Genomic DNA, 26,703 nt, shown 5'->3' with positions numbered 1-26,703 from the left:
CTTTGTATTTCTAGGTGCAAAGATTACTGCAGATGCAGACTGTAGCCAGGAAATCAGAAGACGCTTACTTCTTGGGAGGAGAGCAATGTCCAGTCTCGATAAAATAGTGAAGAGTAGAGACATCAGACTGGCAACAAAGATCCGCCTAGTCAAAGCCATGGTATTCCCTGTAGTCACTTACGGATGTGAGAGCTGGACCTTAGGGAAGGCTGAGCGAAGGAAGATCGATGCTTTTGAGCTGTGGTGTTGGAGGAAAGTGCTGAGAGTGCCTTGGACTGCGAGAAGATCCAACCAGTCCATCCTCCAGGAAATAAAGCCCGACTGCTCACTGGAGGGAAAGATACTAGAGACAAAGCTGAAGTACTTGGTGGCCACATCATGAGGAGACAGGAAAGCCTAGAGAAGACAATGATGCTGGGGAAAGTGGAAGGCAAAAGGAAGAGGGGCCGACCAAGGGCAAGATGGATGGATGGCATCCTTGAAGTGACTGGACTGACCTTGAGGGAGCTGGGGGTGGTAACGGCTGACAGGGAGCTCTGGCGTAGGCTGGTCCATGAGGTCACGAAGAGTCGGAGACGACTGAACGAATGAACAACAACATATATATATATATATAATATTAGGGTTTTGTTTAAAGTAAAAAAGTAGATATTGTAACATTGAAAGTGGGAGAACAAAATCATATATAGTAAAGTAGGAAATGTAAAAGAGAATAATAGAAAACATTGAAAGTGGGAGAACAATATCATATATAGTAAAGTAGGAAATATAAAAAAGAAAAGAAAAGAAAAAAGAAAAGGAAACAAACAAACAAAAAACTGTTACCTCCTTCTTCCTTCCGTCGGTCGTGTGATCTTCCTCTAGAAAGTGTTATCTTATGAATAGTCTATTTCCCCTCCGTATTCTTTGTTCTTACGATTGAATCTTTTTAGCATATAAGCTCTATTTTCAACTGTCTAAAATAATCCTTTACTGGATCCCACTTGGTTTCTTTCTTTGGTAAGCCTTGGTTTAGTGAAAACCGATAGGTAAGTTTATCCATGTTCATAATCTCTAGTATTTTATTCAACCATTCTTCTCTTTTGGGCATCTCTTTTAGTCTCCAGTCTCTGGTATATACTATTCTCACTGCTGTAGTCAGAAAATAAAACAATAACTCTTTATTCTTATCTTCTTCTGTCTCTAACATTCCTAATAGAAAGTATTCTGGATCTCTTGAGATTTTAATTTGTAGAATCATCCGTATAACATCATTTATGTCCTTCCAAAATTTTTCTGCTTATATATACTTATAAATACTTACAGCAGTAGCAAATTTATCCCTTATATATCTGCTTTGACAAAGACTAAAGGTGCAATGTCTTCTGAACTAGGAATCCATACCAGGGAATGATGTCAATAGCTACTGGGTAGCATGGCTGGGATCCAAGTCAGTCCCAGACAACCATACAATATGAGAACTGCAACTTATACTCCCCTTCTTGCTGTCTTTTCGTTGTCTCCCCACAATTCTTATTCATTCCCAAATGGATTCATTCTCCTTCTTTGAACCCTTTTCTACCAAGGTCTTACTTTGTACCTGTAATTTAACATCTTCCCTCCCTTCTTTCTGTCTTACAGTCTTGCCATGCTCAGAAAATAGCCATTATGAGTTCTGTGGGAATGCCTGCACAGCTACCTGTTCTGATCGCACTGCTTCCTCTTCATGCCATGAACCATGTGTGGAAACCTGCCAGTGTGACGACGGATATGTCATCAGCGTCGACAAATGTGTGCCCATTGGGAGCTGTGGCTGCACCTACAATGGCTTCTACTATAAACCCGGGGAGGAATTCTGGGCTGATGACAACTGTGAATCTCACTGTACGTGTGATTCCAGCCTGGGGATAGTGGTGTGCAAACCAGCCAGCTGTAAAGCTAATGAGAAGTGTGCAGTGGACAATGGCGTCCGAGGCTGTCTTCCTGCTGGGTTCGCTACTTGTTTAGCATCTGGAGATCCGCACTATACCACATTTGATGGGAAAAGATATGATTTCATGGGGACCTGTGTCTACTAGCTGGTAGGCTATTGCGCTGATGACCAAACCCTTACACCTTTCGCCGTTGATGTGGAAAATAACAACCGAGGCAACAAAAAGGTGTCCTACACTAAAGTGGTAACTTTGAAGACTTATAATGTAACCATTGTCCTGAGCCAGGAGCATCAACGCAAGATTAAGGTATTGACAAGAGGAAATGAGTGGATATATATGGAAGTTTTTGTATCAGGTGGGGGGAGGGGTTGGGGATATCTGTGGTTATTGATACACAGTTCCTCCATTCTGATGGCTGTCATAGATTCAGCCAGATGGCAAGCAGACTGAAGGCAAACAGAGTGACAGACCCAAGTTCATAAACTTCCTACACTGAAAATAATGAATTTCTTAGGATGGGAAGAATTTACAGTGTTCTTTGATATGCCAAGGGGCTTGTCTATTCCAGTAAAAAAACAACAACATAGTGGCTCAGAAATAACGACTGAATGTCTAAACGTCATCCATAAACTTATGGACCTTAATGCACGGTAAACCATATTGACCACTTTAGCTCCTTACTAAGGAAAGTCATGGAATGCTGTGGAGTTTCAATGAAATTGAGCTACACGAGGCCATCTCCTTTTCTCTGGATGTGTCAACACAAGGAAATGGGGATGGATTGGGTCCATGTCACCATAGGCACTGCCAAACAATTGCAGGGCTCCTGGCCATTGTGGGCACTGTGTCAATCCACCCCCGATCCCTTCCCTGCAGTGACTAGGAGCTCTCCAGAACCTCAAAGGGCATTGACAATAATGACCGGAAAGGTAAGGTGACAGTCCAGCTAGGCCATTCAGTTGTTGGTTCCTTAAAAGTCTTTAAAAGACATAACAGAATAAAGCAATCAAGTAGCCATCAATTTGTAACCATCTATTTTACTAACTCTCTATGAAATCGCAGATTTACAGATTGTATAGTCCATAATGTCATGTCCGATGTCTTCATATTAGCAAAGTATCTCAGAGAGCTCATCCAATGATGCATTAAATACCTCTGTAGGAATATGACCGTATACTTTCTCTTGTATCACATTTTAGGTGAATGATGTGTTTGTGAACTTGCCTTTCTACTATGAAGACATGATACAGGCTTACATCCGAGGGAATGAGGCCGTCATCAAGACCAATTTTGACCTGACAGTAACCTTTGACTGGAAGAGTTATGTCAAAGTGTCTGTGCCCAGCACTTATTCCAATGCCCTTTGTGGCCTCTGTGGCAACTACAATACCGACCCCAATGATGATTTGATAATGAAGGATGGGCACCAAGCTTCTAGTGTATCCCAGTTTGGAGAGAGCTGGAAGGTGGCAGAGGCCCCAGGTTGCTCTGTGGGTTGCACCACTGACTGCCCAGTATGTGGAGAGGAACAGAAACTAATCTATAAGGGTGACCAATACTGTGGGATCCTCATCAGAAAAGATGGCCCATTCAGACATTGTCATGGGATCATTGACCCAACTCCCTACTTTGATGGTTGTGTCTTTGACACCTGCCAGTACCATGGTCAGCATGACGTGTTGTGTAATGCCATCAGTGTTTATTTGGCAGCCTGTCAGGCCCTGGACGTCCAAATTGAAGAATGGCAATCGGACACCTTCTGCAGTAAGTATCATCTCTTCAACTCATTTTGCAATAGTCTGTAGGTAACTGCTGAGCAAGTGCACATACAAAAACAATTATTTGTGTTGAAAAAATAATATTGCAAAAGTGTTTATGTTCCTGTTTTATTGAATTATGTTTTGATTGACAGTTGTGCTGCCAAAATGTATTTGACCAAGAAGACAAATATCTGCCTGAGGTCTCCCCCATTACAATCACTATCCAGATACTCTTTTCTTCCAACCACCTGGGTGCGCTTTCCTTCACTTTACTTAGCCACTGCATCTTAGGCCTCTTCTACACTGCCATATAATCCAGATTATGAAATCAGATAATCCATATTATCTGCTTTGAAGTGGATTATATGAGTCTACACTGCCATATAATCCAGTTCAAAGCAGATAATCTGGATTTTATATGGCAGTGTGGAAGGGGCCTGAGTCTCCAATCTACTCCACTTCCATAAAGCTAATTTGCTCTTTTTCACGATCTAATCCCCCTAGTTGCTTTCTCTTCCTCTTCACACAATAAGGGAATCACCTCAATGTTGTCCAGTCTGCCTCTTAACACCCTTCAATTTACCAGGCACCAAGGTCTTCCCTATTTTGACACACCTTTTTAGTTTCAGAAGACCTTGAAAGCCTTTTAATTTCAGAAGACCTTGAAAGGGAAGCAACTTCTCTACTTGATAGTTTTCCCTACTAAAATTCTAGCTCATATGGAGCTGCCTCTGAAGCTTCTTCTAGAGCAGGGGTCCTCAAACTAAGGCCCATGGGCTGGATGTGGCCCTCCAAGGTCATTTCCCTGGCCCTCGCTCAGGGTCCACCTAAGTCTGAAACTACTTGAAAGCACACAACAACAACAACAACAACAATCCTATCTCACCAGCAAAAGTAGGCCCACACTTCCCATTGAAATACTAATAAGTTTATATTTGTTAAAATTGTTCTTCATTTTAATTATTGTATTGTTTTAAAGTGTGTTTTACACTACAAATAAGATATATGCAGTGTGCATAGGAATTCATTCATTTCTTTTTCAAATTATAATCCAGTCCTCCAACAGTTTGAAGGACTGTGACCTGGCCCTCTATTTAAAAAGTTTGAGGACCCCTGTTCTAGAGGATGATTATGACAAATCTAGACTGTCGCTCCTTCTCAGAGAAGGGCATGAAAATAGTGCTCTAAAATAAACAAATACTTTGTAGTAACAAAACTTGATCAATCCTTTAAAAACCCACCTTCAGTGCTGCCCAAGTTTCAGATACCCAAGTTTCATGGACTTGGAACTATGGTGAGAACACAAATACACAAGTTGAATCATTCTCAATTAATTAGAATATGTCAATAAGAGCATCAGACCAAAAAAAAAAAAAAAGAACTCCGCTGACTTTGTTTAATTTATTAGAGGTGATAACTTCAAATATGTCCTCACATATCATCATTATCCAGTACCCAAAGAACAAATCATACTCTTACATACAACAATTTAAATGTGAACTTGAAATTCCCCACCTTCTGTTTTGTCTTTTCTCCTAGGTCTTGCTTGTTCACCAAACTCCCATTATGAGCTCTGTGGAAACGGCTGTCCAGCAACTTGCTATGGTCTCTCTTCTCCGTATGGCTGTGAACCCTCATGCAAAGAAGGTTGCTATTGTGATTCTGGGTTTGTCTTGAGTGGAGATCAGTGTGTTCCTCTTGGCGATTGTGGCTGTACGTACCAGGGCAAGTACTACAAGAAGGGAGAGGAGTTCTATCCCACTTCAAACTGCCAGAAGCACTGCCGCTGCAGTGACAACGGAGTTGTTGAATGCCAAGATATTTCTTGTGGTGCGCATGAAGAATGCAAAGTGGAGAATGGCATCCAAGGTTGCCATCCTGTGGGTCACGGCAAATGCAGTGTGACAGCTGGATCCCATTACTTGACTTTTGATGGACGGGCTTATGATTTCCAGGGGACTTGCACCTATATTTTAACTGAAGTTCATGCAAGAGATTCTAAGTTGGCAAACTTCTCCATTCTGGTGGAGAATGAAAGGTCCTTGACCAAGAAGGTTGTGGTCCTTTTTCATGAATACATTGCTATTATTGAGAAAGCAATGAAGTGGAACATTAAGGTAAGTCTTACCATGAGTTTTGTCTCTTAGAAAAAGAAACATTAACCCAAAGATGATGATGATGATGATGATGATGATAGCAACTTTATTTTATACCCTGCCGCCATCTCCCTGAAGGAACTTGGGATAGCTTACAGGGGGTCAAGCCCGGTCAACAGAGTTAAAAATGTAATGCATTAGAATGCATAACAATCAATTTAAAACAACATAAAACAACATTATAACAAAATATAAAACAAGCATCAAAACCAACAACATTAGAATAATTCAAGCCTCGATATAGGTGGGTGGGCTGGTGCACAAAAATTCAGAGGATAGTGCTAGTAAGTAAAGTGTATATGACATATAGCAACATTAAGGATAAGAGCAATATAAGAAGGATCATTCTACCTTTGAATACAACAGTAGTAAAGTGCATGGCCAGAATTTTTGGGTCCTAAGTTCTTAGAATAATTTTAGAGAAACATACATCTCCTTTATTTCTTCAAACTTCTTGAACCAGGATTGCCAAATTTCAGTGGCTGACTCTGAAACTTAGGGCATGGACGCTTTCTCTAGGCCAGTGATTCTTAACCTGTGGGTTGCAGACCACCAGTGGGCTGTGAGGATGAAAATCGGTCCCATGAGCCTTTATTTTATTTTAATTCCACTCCTTTCACACCACCTGCCACTCCTTCCCTGTTGCTGACCATGGCATATGTTCTGTATCAGAAACTAGAGCTGATGTGGTCTATCCAATGCAATTTTCTGAATCAGTACCCCAAACTGAATCTAAAGTTGACCAAAAACTGATTCGTAACCCTTTTGGTACTAATGTTGGAGAGTAGTCCCTAGTCAAGTAGTCCCTGGACAAAGTGGTCCCTGGTCAAGGGGTTTCTGGTCAAAGTGGTCCCTGGTCAAGGGGTTCCTGGTCAAAGTGGTCCCTGGTCAAGTGGTCTCTGGTCAAAGTGGTCCCTGGTCAAAGTGGTCCCTGGTCAAAGTGGTCCCTGGTCAAGTGGTCCCTGGTCAAGTGGTCCCTGGTCAAAGTGGTCTCTGGTCAAAAAAAAAGTTGCGAACCACTGTTTTAGTCCTTAGGGCAAGGAAGAGAAATATCTGGGAGATATCTTTGCCTTAAAAATGTATATGTACACACACACACACACACACACCTTATTTGTTAGTGCTTTTTTATTTGAGTGGAACACTACATGCAATTTGTGCTGATGCTTAAGATTTCAAACTTAGTGACATCATCAGAGAGTGTCCATATTAACATCACCTAGGACCATATCTTAAAAACATCCTATGTCTCAGGTTTTGGACCTACATCCTGATTTCACAATCCTATCTTTAGGAAATATGCTAGAGGATGGATTGCAAGGTGGGAGAGTAGAGAAAATTCCCCTCCATGCTTTAGGTCCTATCTCTCCCGTTAAATGTGTGGTTTAAACTAATTATAATCATATGCACTGCAAATATGTACCAACGACCGTATCTATAGTCTCTCTCTCTCTCTTTTTTTTTTTGCTATTAATACAGGTGAATGGAGAACTCTACACTCTGCCAATGAGTACAAATGATGAGAAACTCTGGGCCAACCAAGAAGGGAACAATATAATCCTCCAGTCTAACTTTGGCCTCAAAATCCTTTATGACTCCTCTTCTTATGTCTTTGTCTCCGTACCTAGTACATATCAAGGACATGTCAGTGGCCTATGTGGTAACTTCAATAATGATATTTCCGATGATTTCACCCTACCAAATGGGAAAAGTACCCAGAATATCGATGAATTTGGTATCTCTTGGAAAGTTCCTATTGGTGGCGTCAGTTGTGTAGATAGCTGTGGGGAAAAATGCCCCATCTGTGATGCAACTAAGACAGCCCCATATCAGCCGGAGAGTTCCTGTGGAATAATAAAAGCCATAACAGGCCCATTCAAAGATTGCCACTCCTTGGTGAATCCTACTGAATACTTCAACAGTTGCTTGTATGAAATGTGTGCATCCAGTGGTGCAGGAGAGACCCTCTGTCGGAGCATTCAAGCTTATGTTGCTGCATGCCAGGCTGCTGGAGTTGCAATTGGAGCCTGGAGAACAAACACTTTCTGCCGTAAGTTTTCCCTTTTATGTTATAATACTCTGTTAACACACTGCACATCAAGACTTTAGATGTTTTTCTTCAGATTTCCTGAGTCCATTGCCCTTTGGAATTATTAGATTCAAGTGGTTTGGATTTTAAAGGTGATTATTAGGGCTGGGCGGTTTTGTTTCGTTAATTCGTAATTCGTTAAAAATTCGTTATTTTTTTTGTTAACGAAGCGATAACGAACCATTCTGGAGCAACTTAAAAATGAAACGAATTTTTCAATTCGTTTCGTAAATGCTTCGCATTTCGTTATGTATTCGTTTCGTTATTGGTTTGAGGTCGTTTCGTTATTATTTCCGCATGTCTGGGGCAAGTTTTATAGTTGTTTTTTGTTTAATTAATGAAAAAAAATTATAATATCACACCAACAGTCAACAAGAGAGGGAGAGGGAAGCTTCAGAAGTTTTTTTAGCGTATTGCGCAATTGCGGCCGCCATTAACGAATCGATTCGTTATTGCTTCGTTATTGTTTTGTAATTTTTTTTACCATTTACGAAATTTCGTAAATATCGAACTTTTTTTAAGGAAAATTTCAGAATTCTTTTAAATATCGAAACGCAAAAAACCCCAAAAAACGAATCGATTTTAGAAACAAATTTTTCCGTTGTTACCCAGGCCTAGTGATTATCTTTTTTTTTTACTTGAATCAGCAAGAAGGATGGCTACTGCACAATGGATGAAGGTGGCTGAAGGGCTAATGGGATTCTGAGCCAAACATTGTTTCTGAAATACTTTAAAGTTAGCCTTAAGTGAAATGTTTTTTGGAGAGTGCACTATGAAGACAAGGAACTATTTCATTCATTCATCTTCTACTTAATGTTACGTCAATAGCTGCAATATTTCTCTTCTACAATGGAAAGATTACACAGCTCTGCATTTTAAACTATAGCTAAGTATAGCTCTCTGTCTGTCTATCTATCCCAGTGGTTCCCAATCTGTGGTCCATGGAGCACCAGTGGTCCACAAGAATGAAAATATGGTCTGTGGCCTCACCATTACTACACTGTTGCCTCAAAACCATGTGGCAATGAGAGTGACTGGTCTTGCGAAACCCTGTCAAAATGCTGAGGCAATGGGGTTGTCGGGAAAGGAGAGGGAGAGGGTGACTACCCCCGAAAGTGCTGCCGTTAGCCTATAAAGCCCTTAACGATTCCAGCCTAGTTTACCTGTCCGAACGTATCTCCCACTATGAACCGCCATGAAGGTTAAGATCTTCAGGGGAGGCCCTGCTCTCAGTCCCACCATCCTCGCAAATGCGACTGGTGGGGATGAGAGACAGGGCTTTCTCAGTGGTGGCTCCTCATCTGTGGAACTCCCTTCCTTGTGACATCAGAACAGCCCCCTCCCTCCTATCCTTTAGAAAGCAACTTAAAACATAGTTGTGGTTCCAAGCGTTCAAACAATAGATGCAGCAAGTGGGATTAATACTGACGCTATGTTACTGTCAATTGTTTTGACCTTGACTATGATTTCTATTTACATGGTTTTAAATGAATGTTTTAATAATTTAATATTTTAATTACTTTTTAAATTGCATTTATTATATATGAATCTGTTTAATGGCCTCAAACGGTTGCCTGTTGTATGCTGCCCTGAGTCCGCCCCCCCCCTGGGGGGGTGAGAAGGACGGGATACAAATAAGCAAAATAAATAAATACTACCACATCAGCTCTAGATTATTAAAAATGGTTTTTCTGTGGGCGAGCAGGTGGTGACTACTGGATGGCATATGTTCTGTAACTAGACCTGATGTGGTCTATCCAATGCAATTTTCTGAATCAGCACCCCAAATAACCAAACTGAATGTAATGTTGACCAAAAACCGATTCACATCCCTTTTGGTACTAATGTTGGAGAGTAGTCCCTGTTCAAGTGCTTCCTGGTCAAAAAAAGGTTGAGGACCACTGCTTTATCCTTTCTCTCTATCTCTATCTCTCCACACAATCAAACCAACTGTGGTGCTACTACTCAGGTAGATATTAATGAACATATATTGTTTCATTTTTAAAAAAATGTTGTATGAAACTAACTCCAGACTACGCCTATAAGTATAAAGTGTATATGAAGTATAGATTACTTTAATGTTTGGACTTCTATCCCAACTCTAAGTTTTCTCATGGTGTGCATGTATCAATACGCCTATTTCAAAATCCAGGAGAATGCAAAATCCAAAACACTAGTGGTTCCAAGCATTTTAGAAAGAGATATGCAACATGTATCTAGTTTAAATGATTATATGAAATAAATTTTAAAATTGCATTTGTTTTTAAAAATATTTACTGATTATAGCTAAAAATCACCACAAAGTACAGTACAAATAATATATTCTGTTTAACCCTGATTTAATATAGATACTAATATAAGTTGTATAGAAAGTTTAAGAAGAAACAAAAGTTTCCCATATTAAATTTTTCAAGGCATCATTCCAGCAATGTGTACCTTGTACCCAATAGGAGTTATCCTTTCTCTGTCAGCGCTTGCTACTCGTTTCCCTTTCTGTTTTTTCAGCTCTCACCTGCCCATCCAACAGCCATTATGAGTTATGTACAAGGACATGTGATTTCACCTGTGCCGGATTGTCCTCTCCAGGACAATGTACCAAAAAGTGCTTTGAAGGGTGCCAGTGTGACAATGGCTACCTGTTTGATGGAGACAGGTGTGTGCCAATGGAGAACTGTGGCTGTGTACACGAGGGGCGCTACATCAAGGTAAGTACAACTGTTGTAGGTTATGATCCACTCATGTGTGCATATAGCTTTTCTTGACTCTCATAAGAAAGGGGACAAAGAACCTAGGAACCCTGGGTATTATGGGATTACAACTTTCATCAGCACCATCCAAAATAAGGCAAGGTGTGATAGGATTTGTAATCCAATAACATCTGGAAGGTTACACATTGCTAACCTCTGTTTTAGGAGCAAGCTTCTTTCCTCACTGAGCCCCAAGTAGGCTTATGACATAATGGAGGAGAATGTGCTGCTTATCTTGATGAAATGGGTGTCTTCCAAAGATAGTTTCTGTTACGTTTCTAGGTAGTCAACATGATTCTCTAAGTTTTCAGAGAACCGCTAAGTGGATTGCTGTGAGTTTTCCGCACTGTATGGCCATGCTCCAGAATCATTCTCTCCTGTACTTTTCAAGGGGCCTCCAACCAGAAAAATCATCACTATTATTCATTACAATTATGATCCCAAATTGAAGTAGAGGCATGGATGGCAAACCATTTCTTCATAGAATTATTTTCATAATGCTAAAGGCAAAGGTTTCCCTTGACATTAAGTCTAGTCATGTCTGACTCCGGGGTGGTGGTGTTCATTTCCATTTCTAAGCTGAAGAGCCGGCATTGTCCATAGACGCCTTCAAGGTCATGTGGCCAGCATAACTGCATGGAGTGCTGTTGCCTTCCCGCAGAAGCAGTACCTATTGATCTACTCACAGCTGCATGTTTTCGAACTATATGTTGGCAGAAGCTGGGCCTAACAGTGGGAACTCATCCCGCTCCCCGAATTCTAACTGCCAACGTTTTGGACAGCAAGTTCAGCAGCTCCATGGTTTAACCTGCTACACCACCAAGGGGCCCTTTGTGCAAATCCTAGTCTTACAATATTTTTATTCTGAGTACCTCTGAATTTAGGACTATGAAATATTTGGATTTGCCCCTACATGCATAGTCTTTTTTGTTTTGCAAGATATATTTGTAGAGTTCTCTTGATTTCAGTATGTGTTCACAAGTATTTACATTCCATTTTCAACATCGTCTCCTTTTTGATGCTGTGCATTTTGCAGGCTGGCGAAGGTATAATCTTAGAAGGTTGTTTGAAGAACTGCACCTGCCACGCTTCCGGCCAATTCATTTGTGAGGAAACCAACTGCCCAGAAGGCGCCATATGTTCCCTCCATAACGGTGTGCGTGGATGCATGTGGCCCATGGGAGAGTGCATCCTCCAACCTGGAGCACAGCTGACCTCATTTGATGGCACCTCTGGACAAATCCTCTCCGAAGGGATTTATGAAATAGCTTCTCTTTGTAATCAAAATGACCCCTTTTGGTTCAGGATTATAGCAGTGGTCCAAGTTTGTCACAACTGGGATTTGGCAGCTGTGTCAACCCTACACGTCTTTTTCAACGGAGTGTTTATCACAGTAAAAAGCAGCAATGAAACTTGGGTAAGTGTCTGAGGCAGGATGAGATCAATTAGATAAGCTGAGGAATAATGGAACGTATAATACTTCTTGCACTGATAAAAAGATTAAAGCATGTCTGCACTCCAAAATGGTCTGCAACCCAGAAAATAATATAATATACTTTGTTTATATTCCGCTCTATCTCCCTGAGGGAACTCAGGAGGATTACAGAACACATATACGGCAAACATTCAATGCCGTTATACAGTTGACAAGGAGAGTCAGTATGTAAACAAAGATATAGGCTTTTCCCATATTTTTCCATCTCTGACGTCTGGAGGCTGTGCTCGACTCTTGCGACGGGGAAGTGGGGGGGATGTGTGCCATCGCTCCATCAAAAAATGTACACAGGAATACATATATTAGAAATGTTGCAGCATAAAATATACCTATGTTTAGGGCGCAAGATGAGAGAGAGTCAATAGTGTAAGAGCTGGTCTATTTTAACCTTTGTTTTAAGCTTTGTTTTAACCTTTGTTTTTAACTTCTTTGGTATGAATTTTTACCTTGGCATTTTAATGATGATATTTTAATTGCTTTTAACTTAATCAAGTTTTAATGTATGTTAGTACACTATTTCAGAAGTTTTAGAATAGTGATTCGTATCTATTTGTGTACTTTTTTTGTTTTTGTCTTTAATGTTGATATAGTCAGTGGACTAATCAATAAACTTTGCTTGTATATAGTTCTGAAGAGAGAGTCAATTCATTTCATTATGTGGGGAAGTTGATACATTTGGAAAATAAGTACTGTATATACTCAAGTTTTTCAGCCCCCTTTTTAGGCTGAAAAAGCTCCCCTCGGTTTATACTTGAGTTGAGATTATTTATTATTTTACTCTGTTATTAGTATTATTTTATTACCTTTATTATTTTACTCTATTATTATTATTATTATTATTATTATTATTATTGCATTTATTATTCTTCTCTATTCTTGTTTATATTACATTTATTATTTTCCCCTATTTATTATTATTCTTACATATATTATTTTACTCTCTTCATTATTATGGGAAGGATAGGTGAGCACATTTACATGGAAGAAGGTGAGAATCATGGTTTAATCAGAGTCTTATCTTAAATTACAGTTTTATGTAAATATCCAAAAGCATTTAACTTACTGAAGCCTCAATTAAAGTAATTTTATTGGTATCTATTTTTATTTTGCATTTCCCACCCTTGGCTTATACTCGAGTCAATACATTTTCCCAATTTATTGTGGTAAAATTAGATGCCTCAGCTTATATTTGGGTCAGCTTATACTCGAGTATATACGGTACTAAAATATAGCATTAGGAGATGAGAGTATTTGCTTTCATTCTTTAAAACAAAATTTGCAAATGGATATAAAAAATTGGTGGAGGAAATTTGACAAACTGAAGAAAAGTAACATGGATAGAACAAAATTAAATATGTATTGTCGAAGGCAATATAAATGGAAATGGTTGAAAAACACATGTTTTGAGTTTTGAAAAGAATTCTACAGTGATGAAACATTCAGGATTTTAATTCTCTTTTTGATATTTTTTACTTTGCTTCTCATTAATGTCCTTGAAGAATTTCCTCTGCCAATCACTGAGACTTTTCTTTAATTTTTTCTTTGCAGACAATGAATTTTTGCATTCCTCCCTTCTGGTTCCTAATCAATTAGATTTAATAAGGCTAATCTATTTTTACACTAAAACTTGGCATATTACAGGGATGTTCTTCAGGTTGTATTTTAACAGAATGATTGATTTAATGCTCTCTTATTTTTGATAGTTGCCATTCATGGTCTGTGCCTCAATCTGCTCCTAGTGTTGTTTGTGCAGAGAGAATAGCTCTTTTCCATCTTCTATTTCCAATCATGTAGTCTAGCCGATTATAATATTAGTCATTCAGGTGATGCTCATGCATACAGTTGCCTCTTTGGTTGCTTGAAAATTGGATTTGTAATTCACCATTAGTCTTACAAAATTCAAGTATAAAGTACTTTTCTGCAAACAAAAGTGCCTCTTGGGGCCCTTCCACACAACCCTATATCCCAGAACAACAAGGCAAAAAAAAATCCCACAATATCTGCTTTGAACTGGGTTTTCTGAGTCCACACTGCCATATACCCCAGTTCAAAGCAGATGTTGTGGGATTTTCTGCCATGATATTCTGGGATATAAGGCTGTGTGGAAGGGCCTTCAGGCTTCTTGAAGACATAGAATGTATGTGCGTCTTCTATTTTGGAGATAACCAAGTCTTTTCAGCATATATATTTTCTTTACTTCAACTCTAATCCAACACTTTGCTATCTGTCTACATTTCAGGTAAATGGACATCGAGTATCACTCCCAGGTACAATATCTGAAAATATTTCTATAAGCATCTCTCGTCATGGGGTTGTGATTGATCTAGCTTCTGAAGTCAAAGTTCTCCTCAGACCCTGTGGAGAAGTGAAGGTGGAAGTCAGTGAGAGCCTGGGAGGAAAACTCTGTGCCTCTTGTGGGAACTTCAATGGAAATGGTGCTGATGACTTGGTGCTGCCCAATGGGAAGACAGCAGGAAACATTGCTGAAGTTATTGATGCCTGGAAGGCCATGGATTTCTATGGCTGGTGAGTGGTTCTGGAGAGAGGTCTTTGTCATTTTTCAAAGAGTACAAGAGAAAAAAATGATTGCTCCACTGTTTGAATGGCAACTCTAAGCTGGACATTACATAGAATTTTCTTCGCAGTATGTATTCAAGGAGGGATGACTTTTCCTTCCCCTGCAGTTGAGAGAGTGTGACTTGCCCCAGGTTACCCAGCCAGTTTCTATGGTTGAGCAGGGATTCTAGCTCTCGTCTCCAGAATTACAGTCCAATGTTCCAACAACTACTCTTTAATGACGCCCCTTTATTACATAGAGATAGGAAAGAGTAGCATTTGAGAGCAGGTTGTAGCCATTTAAAAGCAGAAAGTATAATGAAGGTACACACTACACAGGGAGAAAAATACATATAAACACTATCATTAAGTCTGTTTCCTTAAAAGTTGCACAATGATCTTATGAAATATTTGGATGATGCTCATAATATTTTCCATGTTTTTCTCTCTTCCAGTAAAGTCTGAAAGCCACCTGAATCACTGTGAAGGTTTCCCTGTGGTCTTCATAGCTGGTAGTAACTTTAACTATTTAAACTCATTTTTTCAGAATATAAGAATATAATGCATTTTTTCAGAATATAAGAGTTTCCAGGTATTGCATTTCATGTAGCAATAAAATATTTTTGGAAACCTGTTCAAGAGTAATATTTATTTATTTGCTGTATTTGTATACTGCCCTTCTCAGCCCTCAGGTGACTCAGGGCCATTTACAATGGCAACGATTTGATGCCCCAGAACACCATAAAACATTAAAAAAATATTAACACATAATATGCATCTCCTAATAAAAACATTGTCCCACCTCGTCATCCAGTCGTTCCAATTCCTATGTCTTTTTCCTTGCATTTTCAAATGTTTGTTCAAACAACCAAGTCTTGTTCCATAACCAAGGGCCACCACTGAGAAGGCCCTGCCTCTCGCCCCCTCCAAATGTGTTTGTGACGCAAGCGGGATTGAGAACAGGGCCTTCCCGGACAATCTTAAAGTCCTAGCAGGTTCATAAGGGAAGATGTGTTCAGACAGATAAGTTGGGCCAGAACCATAATATAATTTAGCCTGTGATTTCTTTTCTGTAGTCCTGCTCTGGAAGGTGATAGCTGACATAAGACTGTAACTGGAAAATGGGCAAGATTCTATATCAAGTAGAAGGAGACTAAAATTCTGCCTGCACACTTCGGTGTCTTTATAACCAGCTTTCAGACACTGGGCTGGGGGTCAAGAGGCATGTGGCTGCCCACCGGTGGATGGCTAAATATGAAGCAATACCACTATCTGTTAGGGGTGTGCATGATTCCTTTTGGCAATATCAGATTCAGGGATATTCATTGATCTGGCTGCTGAACCTCTGACAATGGACCAGGCGGAGGGCAATCCAAGGCTCAGCCAATACAGATGGGGACCTATATTCACGGACCCCCCCCCCCCCAACTTATCCTCTTCTAACGGCTTTTCTTCCCTCTCTCTAACTGACTTCTTTCCTCTCTCAGAATGTTGTTTTTTTTCTTCCAACTGTCATCCTTAACTCCCTCCTTTTTAAAATTCCGGCATCTGCTCATTTAAATATGACCAATCAGATTCCCTTATGTAAATTAACTCCGCCCCGACTGCTACTACCCCTTTAAGAATCATAGAATGGCTGGCCTTATTCCAACCCTGCAATATAGGCCATGTTCTAACATTAACGTTTACTCTTAAATTCTACCCCATAACCAGTAGTTCGCTACAGCTTCCCCAGGCCTCTCCTCCAGAGACAGCCCCCCTGGGAACTACAAACCTCTAAAGTTTCCCTATTCACAGCAATGGACCGAATCTTACCAGCACAAAAACAATATCCCCTCCCTCCACATTTTGGGCATTTCCCGGAAAACAAAACAAGGGGGCAGCCGAAAATGGGACCAAAAATTGTAAAGTCCCCCCCCCCCCCCGAATTGCACACCCAACTATCCATCAAGAATGCTCATTCTGATGGAGAAGCTGCTGCTTTTCCTGGGAAATCTTCGGAAACTTGTTTCGGGGATTCTATTTCATTCTCTGTGAATATTTCTGTTTCTGCCTTGCTGGAGAATCTGCTTCTCTTGTTTCGTTCCTGTGCAGATTCTGCCTTGCTTTGCTCCTTTGCTTGTATTTGACTTGTTCTTAACTTGAGGTTGTCACCTGGAGTAAAGGAAATTAGGCTTGGGCGGTTTCGTTCGTTAATTTCGTAATTTGTTATTAATTCGTATTTAAATTAGCTTACAATCCAATATTGAGCCATGTAGGAATAGTGTGAGGAATAAATTAGATTCGAAACAATTTTTTAAATTTATTTCGTAATTATTTTGTAATTATTTTGTAATTATTTTGTAATTATTTTGTAATTATTTTGTAATTATTTTCGCATGTCTGGTGCAAGTTTTATAGTTGTTGTTTGTTTTATCACACCAACAGTCAACAACAGAGGGAGAGGGAAGCGTCAGAAGTTCCCCCTGTCCCATTTGGAGGTTTTTTTAGCATATTGCGCAATCGCGTCTGCCATTAACGAATCGATTCGTAATTTTACAAAATTTCGTATATTTTGAAATTTTTAAAAGGAAAATTTCGGAATTATTTAAAAAAACGAAATGCAAGGGCCCCCTAAAAACAAAACGAGTTTAGAACCAAATTTTTCCGTGGTTACCCAAACCTAAAGGAAATATCTCTTGGTGGGGGGGACGGGACACTCCAATAGAGGAGTTTTGAAAAAAACCCCTCTTGTACTTAAAGTGAAGTTCAACGCTTGTACCTCATTTGCAGAAAGGTTCTGTATCCAAAGAGGAAGTTGTGGACATGATTTTGCCTGTTATCCCCTGGTAATGTCTCTTAGGCCCATTCCAAAGCTGCATTAATCCACATTATATGGCAGTCTGGACTCATATAACTCAATTCAAAGCAGATATTGTGGATCATCTGCCTTGATATTCTGCATTATATGGCTATCTGTAAGGGCCCTTAGATAGCCCAAGGAGAAGAAAAGAGTGGACTTGCAACACATGAGACAAAGCCAATCATTTGGTCTATTTTAAATACTAACAGGATTTCCCAATCTCTGGAAACTGCAACCATGGGAAATGTGCCAGTCTATGCTAGTTTGGCAAAGTTTCCATCCAATAGAAATAAACAAACAACATGGTTACATCAGGTACCGAGACCTATGGAGAATCCCTGTAGACTTCAGTGGATGGAGTAATGGCTTCATATCTGACTACACGGACACCCCCCCCCCCCCAACACACACACACACACACACACATTTAACCTAGCATAGAGCACCTGAGATGGCTTTGACAGCTCTGTGGTAGATCTGATGTGGTGGTAAATAGCTCAGTACAGCAAAGTTCTGCATGCAGAATACAATACTAGACGAGACATGCAAATTTGTGGCCAAATGAGCACCTGAATCTTTCCCTCGTCTCATTCTTCTTCTGCACACACTCCTTTCTGCAAGCTCACCACATCACACAATTACAGTACTACCCTATTTCCCCCAAACTAAGACCTACTCTGAAAATAAGCCCTAGTATGATTTTTCAAAATTTTGAGGATGCTTGAAACATAAACCCTACTTCAAAAATAATAAATTACAGTTATTTAAACGTCAACTTGGGAAAAGAAGACATCTCCCGAAAGGAAATCCTAACACCTCTTTTCCACTTTTACTACCATTGTTGTATTTTTTAGAATTTTTGAAATAAGTAGTTTGTTGAGGTATTACAGCTCTCTGACTAAGAATTCTGAGTGCCCTTGCCTAAATACAAATGCCAGGGTTTCGTAGGATGAAGGCACGACAATGAAAGATTCTTCTCACCCCTTCAGGCGGCAGAAAAATAGATGCGCTACAAATAATCAAGGGACTCACAAAATCTGACCAAATGTACCTACTAGGGTTGTGCATTTGTGTCCCGGCTTTCAATGGGGGCCCTGATCTGTTTTTGGGGGCCTCCTGTATTCGGGAGGGCAGATATCTGTTTGTGCTCCAGGGTGCCAAAAGATACATTTCCTATTGGAGCACTATGGGGGGGGGGGGGCTCCCCTTCTGGGTGTGCGCTTTAAGGAGGCTTCTTCTTACCTGGTGTTTTTACTCTAAAGGAGGCGCTTGGCTGCAGGCACTTGCCGGCGTGGGCTTTCTCGGCCTGCACGCCACACATGCATTCCCCTTGGAAAGTAGGTCGGTGGGTGGGTGGGTTGACTGGGCTTGTGTGTATCTTCCTCTCCTCCTCCTCCTCCTCTTCATCCACCTCCTCCTCCTCTTTCCCAGTAAAACAGTGGTTCTCAACCTTCCTAATGCTGTGACCACTTAATACAGTCCCTCATGTTGTGGTGACCCCCAACCATAATATTGTTTTTGTTGCTACTTCATAACAGTCATTTTACTCAGTTCTTGTGGGGGTTTTCGGGCTATATGGCCATGTTCTAGAGGCATTTCTCCTGACGTTTCGCCTGCATCTATGGCAAGCATCCTCAGAGGTGAGGTCCTCAGACCTCACCTCTGAGGATGCTTGCCATAGATGCAGGCGAAACGTCAGGAGAAATGCCTCTAGAACATGGCCATATAGCCCGAAAAAACCCACAAGAACTGAGTGATTCCAGCCATGAAAGCCTTCGACAGTCATTTTACTACTGTTATAAATCATAATGTAAATATCTGATATGCATGATGCATTTTCATTCACTGGACCAAACTGGGCACAAATACCCAATACACCCAAATGTGAATGCTAGTGGGGTTGGGGGAGGATGGTTTTTGTAATTTGGGGAGTTGTAGTTGCTGTTCACTTATAATCAAAGAGCATTCTGAACTCCCAACAGCGATGGATTTGAACCAAACTTGGGTCCCATGACCAATGGAAAACACTGGAAGGGTTTGATGGGCATTGACCTTGAGTTTGAGAGCTGTAGTTCACCTATATCCAGAGAGCACTGTGGACTCATGCAATGGATTTGGACCAAATACTCAATATTCCCAAATGTGAACACTGGTGGAGTCTGGGGAAAATAGATTTGGGAGTTGTAGCTGTAGTTGCTGGAATTTATAGTTCATTACAATCACAGAACATTCTGAACTCCACCAATGATAGAATTGGCTCAAACTTCCCACATGGAATCCCCATGACCATCAGAAAATACTGTGTTTTCTTATGGTCTTTGGCGACCCCTCTGACACCCCCTCACGACCCCCTCAGGGGTCCCGACCCCCAGGTTGAGAAACACTGCAGTAACAGCAGCCACTTGCCAGTGACTGCAGCTGAGTGCCTCTTACTCTATAAGAGGAGTTTGACTGCAGAAACTGCAGGAGGCAACCAAGGACCTTTTATTCCATGCAATGCATCAACGATAAACTATAAACAAGGGAGCTTGTGCAAATCACACTCTCTTGCCCTCAGAGCAAGACCATGGCAGACCTCTGCTGGAATCATTCTTTAAATGATTATGTCAGCTCCACTGGCTGCCAATCCAATTCCGAGCACAATTCAAAGTGCTGGTTTTGACCTACAAAACCCTATACGGTTCCGGCCCAGTGTATCTGTCCGAATGGATCTCCCTCTACGTCCCACCTCAGAACCTAAGATCCTTTGGGGAGGCCCTGCTCTCGACCCCGCCTCTATCACAAGTGAGATTGGCGGGGACGAGGAGCAGGGCCTTCTCGGTGGTGGCCCCCCACCTGTGGAATTCACTCCCCGGGGAGATTAGATCGGCAACGTCCCTTCTTTCATTTAGGAAAAAATTGAAAACCTGGATGTGGGACCAGGCATTTGGACATTCTGGCAGCTAAAGAAAGACCTGATGACGAGCTGGAATTTGACGAGACGGAATGGATTTACGGAACTCCGAACGCTGAGCTCAGGATTAGCCTACTACTGTGTTTACTGTATTGTTTTGTATTGATGATTTTAATTTTAATTTGTAACTGTTTAATTGCTTTTATATATGTATGGATATGTGACAAAGGCATCGAATTGTGCCTTCCTCTGTAAGCCGCCCTGAGTCCCCCCTTGGGGGTGAGAAGGGCGGGGTAAAAGTGACGGAAATATAATAAATAAATAAAATAAAAACCATCATGATATTGTGATTGTGCTTTGGACTGGAACTGTGAAGAAAATGGTTGGAAGCAGTCTCCACCTCATCACATTAAGAGGGGAAAGCATGGGTGACCGTCCGTTTAAGAGAGAGATGGCCCTTTTGCAGTTCTGCCTCCCCATCAGACTCACACTGGAAACTTAAGAGCTGACAGCACATTCACCCTTTACATTCATCACAAGGTCAGTATTACTTTTTCAAACAGGAGAAACAACAATATCCAAAAACCAAGAGATCCCTTCCCCTGACCAAAGCCTCTTCCATTTAAGAAGACTGACACCAGTTACAAATAATAATAATATCACTCTATTTATATTCCGCCCTATCTCTCCAAGGGGACTCAGGGTGGAACACAGGACACCTACATGGCAAACATTCTGTCCCATTCAAAATGGGACAAAGACAGGCAGAACAGAAAGGAGGCATGTTGTGTTGACTCTGGCTTTTTGGTGCCTTTGGAAGGTGTGCTCAAATCCAGTCATTGGGGGGGGGGGGGGAGTGTCGCTCCATCCTCTATGACGAAGAGCCATCAGGGCTTCCTCCTTCCTTTTCGTCGCTGGAATTTTCTGATCTTTTGACTTTATGGTTGTGTTTCTCAACCATCCTAATGCCGTAACCACTTAATACAGTTCCTCAGGTTGTGGTAACCCCCAACCATAAAATTATCTTCTTTGCTGAGCAGAGGAGGGCTTTTGGTGGGAGGATTTGCCATCCGTTTCCAAAAAGGAAGAGAAGGACAGGCGGAGAGATCTTCAGCCTCCTCTGCCAAAGGGGATCCTAAGATCATCAGAAATATGTGTTTCAGAAGGGTCTCCAAACCCTCTGGCGACCCCCTCCTATTGGTCTGCATCCAGGGGTCCCGACCCCCAGGTTGAAAAACACTGCTTTATGGTGTCGTAAAACCACTTCTTTAATGGGATCCTATGGTTCTGTCCCAAAGCTCAGAGGATACAAGAGAAAGTGATCCAGGTTAAAACCATTGCTTTCCTTGGGATCCTACTGATCTGCATGGAACCCAAGGGAATACAAGAGGAAGTGAGCCAGGTTAAAACCATTGCTTTCCTTAGGTTCCTATTGATCTGCATAGAACCCTATAGGACACAAGAGACAACAAGCCAGGTTTAAACCATTGTTTTCCTTGGTTTCCTATTGATCTGCATGGAACCCCATAGGACACAAGAGACTGCTGACGGTTGGACAATGAAACAAGATGAGGAAACTCTGATGGTTCCCACCCCACCTATTTTTCAGTTGTAAAGATGGGAGTAAGGTGTGGTAAGAGGGAGAAGCTCTGAACAGGATTGCTGGCCCCACTGCATCGCCCTCTCCAAGGTCACCACAGTACCAACAGGCCCAGGAGAGCCTCCCCATCGCCTTCCCCAAGGCTGTGGCGGCTCCCGGTGATTTATTCCTGTTTGATGTTTGTTTGTTTTGGCAATGAATGTTTGCCACCTTGTTCTTTTGTCTGTAAACCGCCCAAGTCCCTTTGGGGAGATAGGGCAGTGTATAAATGACACATTATTAAGATTATTATACTAGCCGTCCCCTGCCACACGTTGCTGTGGCCCAGCGTGGTGATCTGGAAAATAAAGTAAGGAGAAAGTGTTGGTTTCTAATATATGTAATTTCCTTATGCTTGTGGGTAAACAATATTTCTTGATGTTTCTTTGTTAGTGTTGAAGTAGAGATTGCGTGGTTTGTGTGGTCCAGGATTGTGTACCCTGGAACAAGCAACATATCATTGTCCTTCTTGAGGGGTCCCTTTCAAATCTATGATACTTTATCTGTCATATACATATATGTGTGTGTGTGTGCGTGCATCATATCTATTGATATCTATGGCTGGGTGGCTCTTTGTCAGGAGGGCTTTGGTTATGTCTTCTTGTGCTGGTGAAGGGAGTTGAACTGGATGGCCTTAAGGCAGCATTTCTCAGCCTGGGGGTTGAGACCCCTGTGGAGGTCACAAAGGGGTGTCAGAGGGGTCACCAAAACCATCAGAAAACACAGTATTTTCTGTTGGTCATGGGCAGGCCCGTAGCCAGGATTTCGTTTGGGGGGGGGGTGAAAGTTTTTTAGCGGGGGTTTCGGGGGGGCTGAGTTTCGGGGGGGCTGAGTCTGAGTGAAAGAGGGTCTAGCCTAGCAAACCTTTTGTATCATTACCCCAATACCCCCATGCATATGGGAAATATTGAGTATGGTGATCAGATCATGATATGAATAAACATAACAGTTTAAATAATGCACCCCCCCCCCCCGAGCCGCCCCCCCCCCCTGGCTACATGCCTGCCATAAAACATTTAAAAACATTAACACATGCCTGGTCATGGGGGTTCTGTGTGGAAACTTTGGTTCAATTCTATCAACTCCCAAATGTCAAGGTCCATTTCCCCCAAACTCCATCTGTGTTCATATTTGGACATATGGAGTATTCATGCCAAGTTTGGTCCAGATCCATCATTGTTTGAGTCCACAGTCCTCTCTGGGTGTAGGTAAACTATAACTCCAAACTCAAGGTCGATGCCCATCAAACCCTTCTACTGTTTTCTGTTGGTCTTGGAAGTCCTGTGTGCCAATTCCATCATTAGTGGAGTTCAGAATACTCCTTGATTGTAGGTGAACTATACATCCCAACAGCTACAACTCCCAAATGATAAAATCATTTTTTTTAGTGATGGTCACCCATGGGGTTGTTATGCGCATTCTGTCCAAATTTGGTGTCAATTCGTCCAGTGGGTTTTGAGTTCTGTTAATCCCACAAACGAATATTACATTTTTATTTATATAGATAGATGACTGGCCCCTGTGCAGAGCTCCCTCCTTTCAGGACATTTCAGCCTCTTTTCAACCCTGGAACATTGGATGATGAGCTCAGTGCTTCTCCATGCCAGGAAAGAGGCTGGAGTGTCCGCTTAAGGAGAAATTTCTCAATGGGAGGAGGTGGTTAGAGGACGAGCCATACTCTCTCAGCCTCAGAGGAAGGCCAGGCAAAGCTCTCTTTATAGTGAATGAGCGTGGCTTAGAAGTGTGAAGAGGAAGGTCCGAAGCCCCCCTCGCTCGGCCCTGGATGGGCTTGGGCAGGGCACACTCAGAGGAAGGCTGTGGCAAACCCCTCTGAGGACAAGTGACTGAGCCTCTCAGACTCAGATGAAGGGACCCAAATCCCCTCTGCCATGTCACTATCACTCCTGCCGCATCACAATCACAGCCAGGCCTCCTCTCTCCCTCCCTTGCTCCCTGCCTCCCAGTACACTTGTGAGATGATGCCTGGAGTCTCCCACTTTCCAAGGAGGCCCCTCTGGGCCCTTGGTGACCGTGCAGCGCAAAATGCTAGTGTACACAGGGCTCTAATATGTGCCCGAAAATTATCCGAGGAGAAAGCAGTGCCGCCCCGCCTGGTACAGCCCACCATATTCCCCCCCCCTCGGGGAATCTCAACCAGGCGGGGCCAACCCGGGGCCCCAGGAGGGGAGGCAGCCGCGGCCCCCACCGAGGAAGCAGGGCCCCCTCCAGCCCCTCCTCCTGAACAGGAGGAGGGAGGTACCACCGGAGGGGGCTGGTCTCGGACATAAATTCCCAGCTGCCCCAGGGGCCCCCGAAGATAGAGGCGGGGCCAGGGCCAAAGGGAAGAGGAGGAAACAGGGACCCCTCCGGGCCCTCCTGGCAGGGGGGGAGGTCGAGGGGGCGCTGCCGGCCCCCCTCCTCCACGCCCGCAAGTCCCTTCCTCCCCGCCAGGGCCCATCCACCATCTTTGGCCCAGAGGGACACTCCCTGTTTCCGGCCATCCGCCAGCCCGCTGCCTCCCCCACCCCGCCCTGGACCCCGCCCACGACCCCTGTCAGACTCCTCTTGTAAGTACTCATCCGCATAATTTTCTTTTATTCTAATTGACATGTTTTTTTATTTGTCTTGCTTTTCATCTCTCTTCCCATTCTTTTTCTGTTATCTTTGTTCCTCCTTCTTCCTTTCACAATTCTCTTAATGTTAGTCTTTTCTTTTTTCCTGTGTCTCTTATATATTTCACTTATTTGTTTTAATTGCTCACTATTTTCTCTTTTTAATCCTTTTATTATAAATTCCTCGAATGGTGTCTTTTTTTTCTGGTTTAGAAAAGATAGTGATAGATACATGATAGACAACGAGTTAAACATGAGCCAACAATGTGATGAGGTGGCAAAAAAGCCAATGGGACTTTGGCCTGCATCAATAGGAGTCTAGGGTCTAGATCCAGGGAAGTCATGCTGCTCTCTTTTCTGCCTTGGTTAGACCACACTGAGAATGCTGTGTCCAATTCTGGGCACCACAATTGAAGAGAGATATTGACAAGCTGGAATGTGTCCAGAGGAGGGCGACTAAAATGATCAAGGGTTTGGAGAACAAGCCCTATGAGGAGCAAATTAAAGAGCTGGGCATGTTTAGCCTGAAGAAGAGAAGGCTGAGATATTCATTGAAAAACTAGAGCAAAATGTGCTACAGAATGTCCCACAAAAACAAAGTTTTGGTAGTTTAATATACTGTTTCCATGTTTTTATGATTCATTAGCAAATGATATTATGATTAGGAACAATGGCTTCAAACTACAGGAAAGCAGATTCCACCTAAACAGTAGAAAGAACTTTCTGATTGTGAGAGCTGTTCGGCAGTGGAACTCTCTGCCCCAGAGTGTGGTAGAGGCTCCTTCTTTGGAAGCTTTCAAATAGAGGCTGGATGGCCACCTGTCGGGAGTGCTTTGGATGCAATTTTCCTGTTTCTTAGCAGGGCGTTGGACTGGATGTCCCATGAGGTCTCTTTCAACTCTATGATTCTATGATTCTACGAGAGTGATAGATATAGGCAATGAGATGAAAGAAAGGAAACAATAGAAATAAAGACAGAGGGAGAGTTAAATAAATGAAAGAAAGGGAGTGATAGATATATAGAAAGTTAGACAGACAGACAGACAGACAGATAGATAGATGGACTAGATGATAAAAAGGGCGTGGTAGATATACTTACAGATAGATATAGAAAGTTAGAGATAGATGGATGGATAGATGAAAGAAAAAAAATAGTGATAGATAGAAAGAGAGTGGTATAGATCAGCCGGTAAACTTTTAGGAATTGTGGAAGTTGATGTCCGAAACACCTGGCGGGACCAAGTTAGCCCATGCCTGATATCATGGTCGATAATAGAAAGGGGGCAACAGAGATCTAGGCAGAGAGTGGGGTGGTGTTATCCCTCTGAGCGGCCTGCCTTGTACCTGGGGGCCTCGGCCTGTTGATCTGGACCAAACTTGGCACAAAAAGGTGTCCTACACTAAAGTGGTAACTTTGAAGACTTATAATGTAACCATTGTCCTGAGCCAGGAGCATCCACGCAAGATTCAGGTATTGACAGGAGGAAAATGAGTGGATATATATGGAAGTTTTTGTATCAGGTGGGGGGAGGGGTTGGGGATATCTGTGGTTATTGATACACAGTTCCTCCATTCTGATGGCTGTCATAGATTCAGCCAGATGGCAAGCAGACTGAAGGCAAACAGAGTGACAGACCCAAGTTCATAAACTTCCTACACTGAAAATAATGAATTTCTTAGGATGGGAAGAATTTACAGTGTTCTTTGATATGCCAAGGGGCTTGTCTATTCCAGTAAAAAAAACAACAACATAGTGGCTCAGAAATAACGACTGAATGTCTAAACGTCATCCATAAACTTATGGACCTTAATGCACGGTAAACCATATTGACCACTTTAGCTCCTTACTAAGGAAAGTCAGGGAATGCTGTGGAATTTCAATGAAATTTAGCTACACGAGGCCATCTCCTTTTCTCTGGATATATCAACACAAGGAAATGGGGATGGATTGGGTCCATGTCACCATAGGCACTGCCAAACAATTGCAGGGCTCCTGGCCAT

The 26,703-nt window shown here is 42.0% G+C and overlaps 1 protein-coding gene across 1 annotated transcript in view; it reads left to right on the top strand.

Annotated features, from left to right (window-relative positions):
• The window catches only part of LOC132780617 (IgGFc-binding protein-like), a 39,734-nt gene extending 24,414 nt beyond the window's left edge, over nt 1–15,320 (top strand). The window contains 8 exon segments of the mRNA XM_067462401.1: nt 1,621–2,219; nt 3,113–3,677; nt 5,213–5,790; nt 7,309–7,879; nt 10,424–10,623; nt 11,702–12,082; nt 14,400–14,686; nt 15,172–15,320. Of these exon segments, the coding sequence (XP_067318502.1) occupies nt 1,621–2,219; nt 3,113–3,677; nt 5,213–5,790; nt 7,309–7,879; nt 10,424–10,623; nt 11,702–12,082; nt 14,400–14,686; nt 15,172–15,181 (3,191 nt within the window). The 3' untranslated portion in view covers nt 15,182–15,320.
• Nucleotides 15,321–26,703: the final 11,383 nt, after the last annotated feature.

The sequence above is a fragment of the Anolis sagrei genome, chromosome Y (assembly GCF_037176765.1).
Source record: "Anolis sagrei isolate rAnoSag1 chromosome Y, rAnoSag1.mat, whole genome shotgun sequence".
Classification (NCBI taxonomy): domain Eukaryota; kingdom Metazoa; phylum Chordata; class Lepidosauria; order Squamata; family Dactyloidae; genus Anolis; species Anolis sagrei.
The sequence above is the reverse complement of the archived record's forward strand: the minus strand, read 5'-3'. Positions and strand labels throughout refer to the sequence as shown.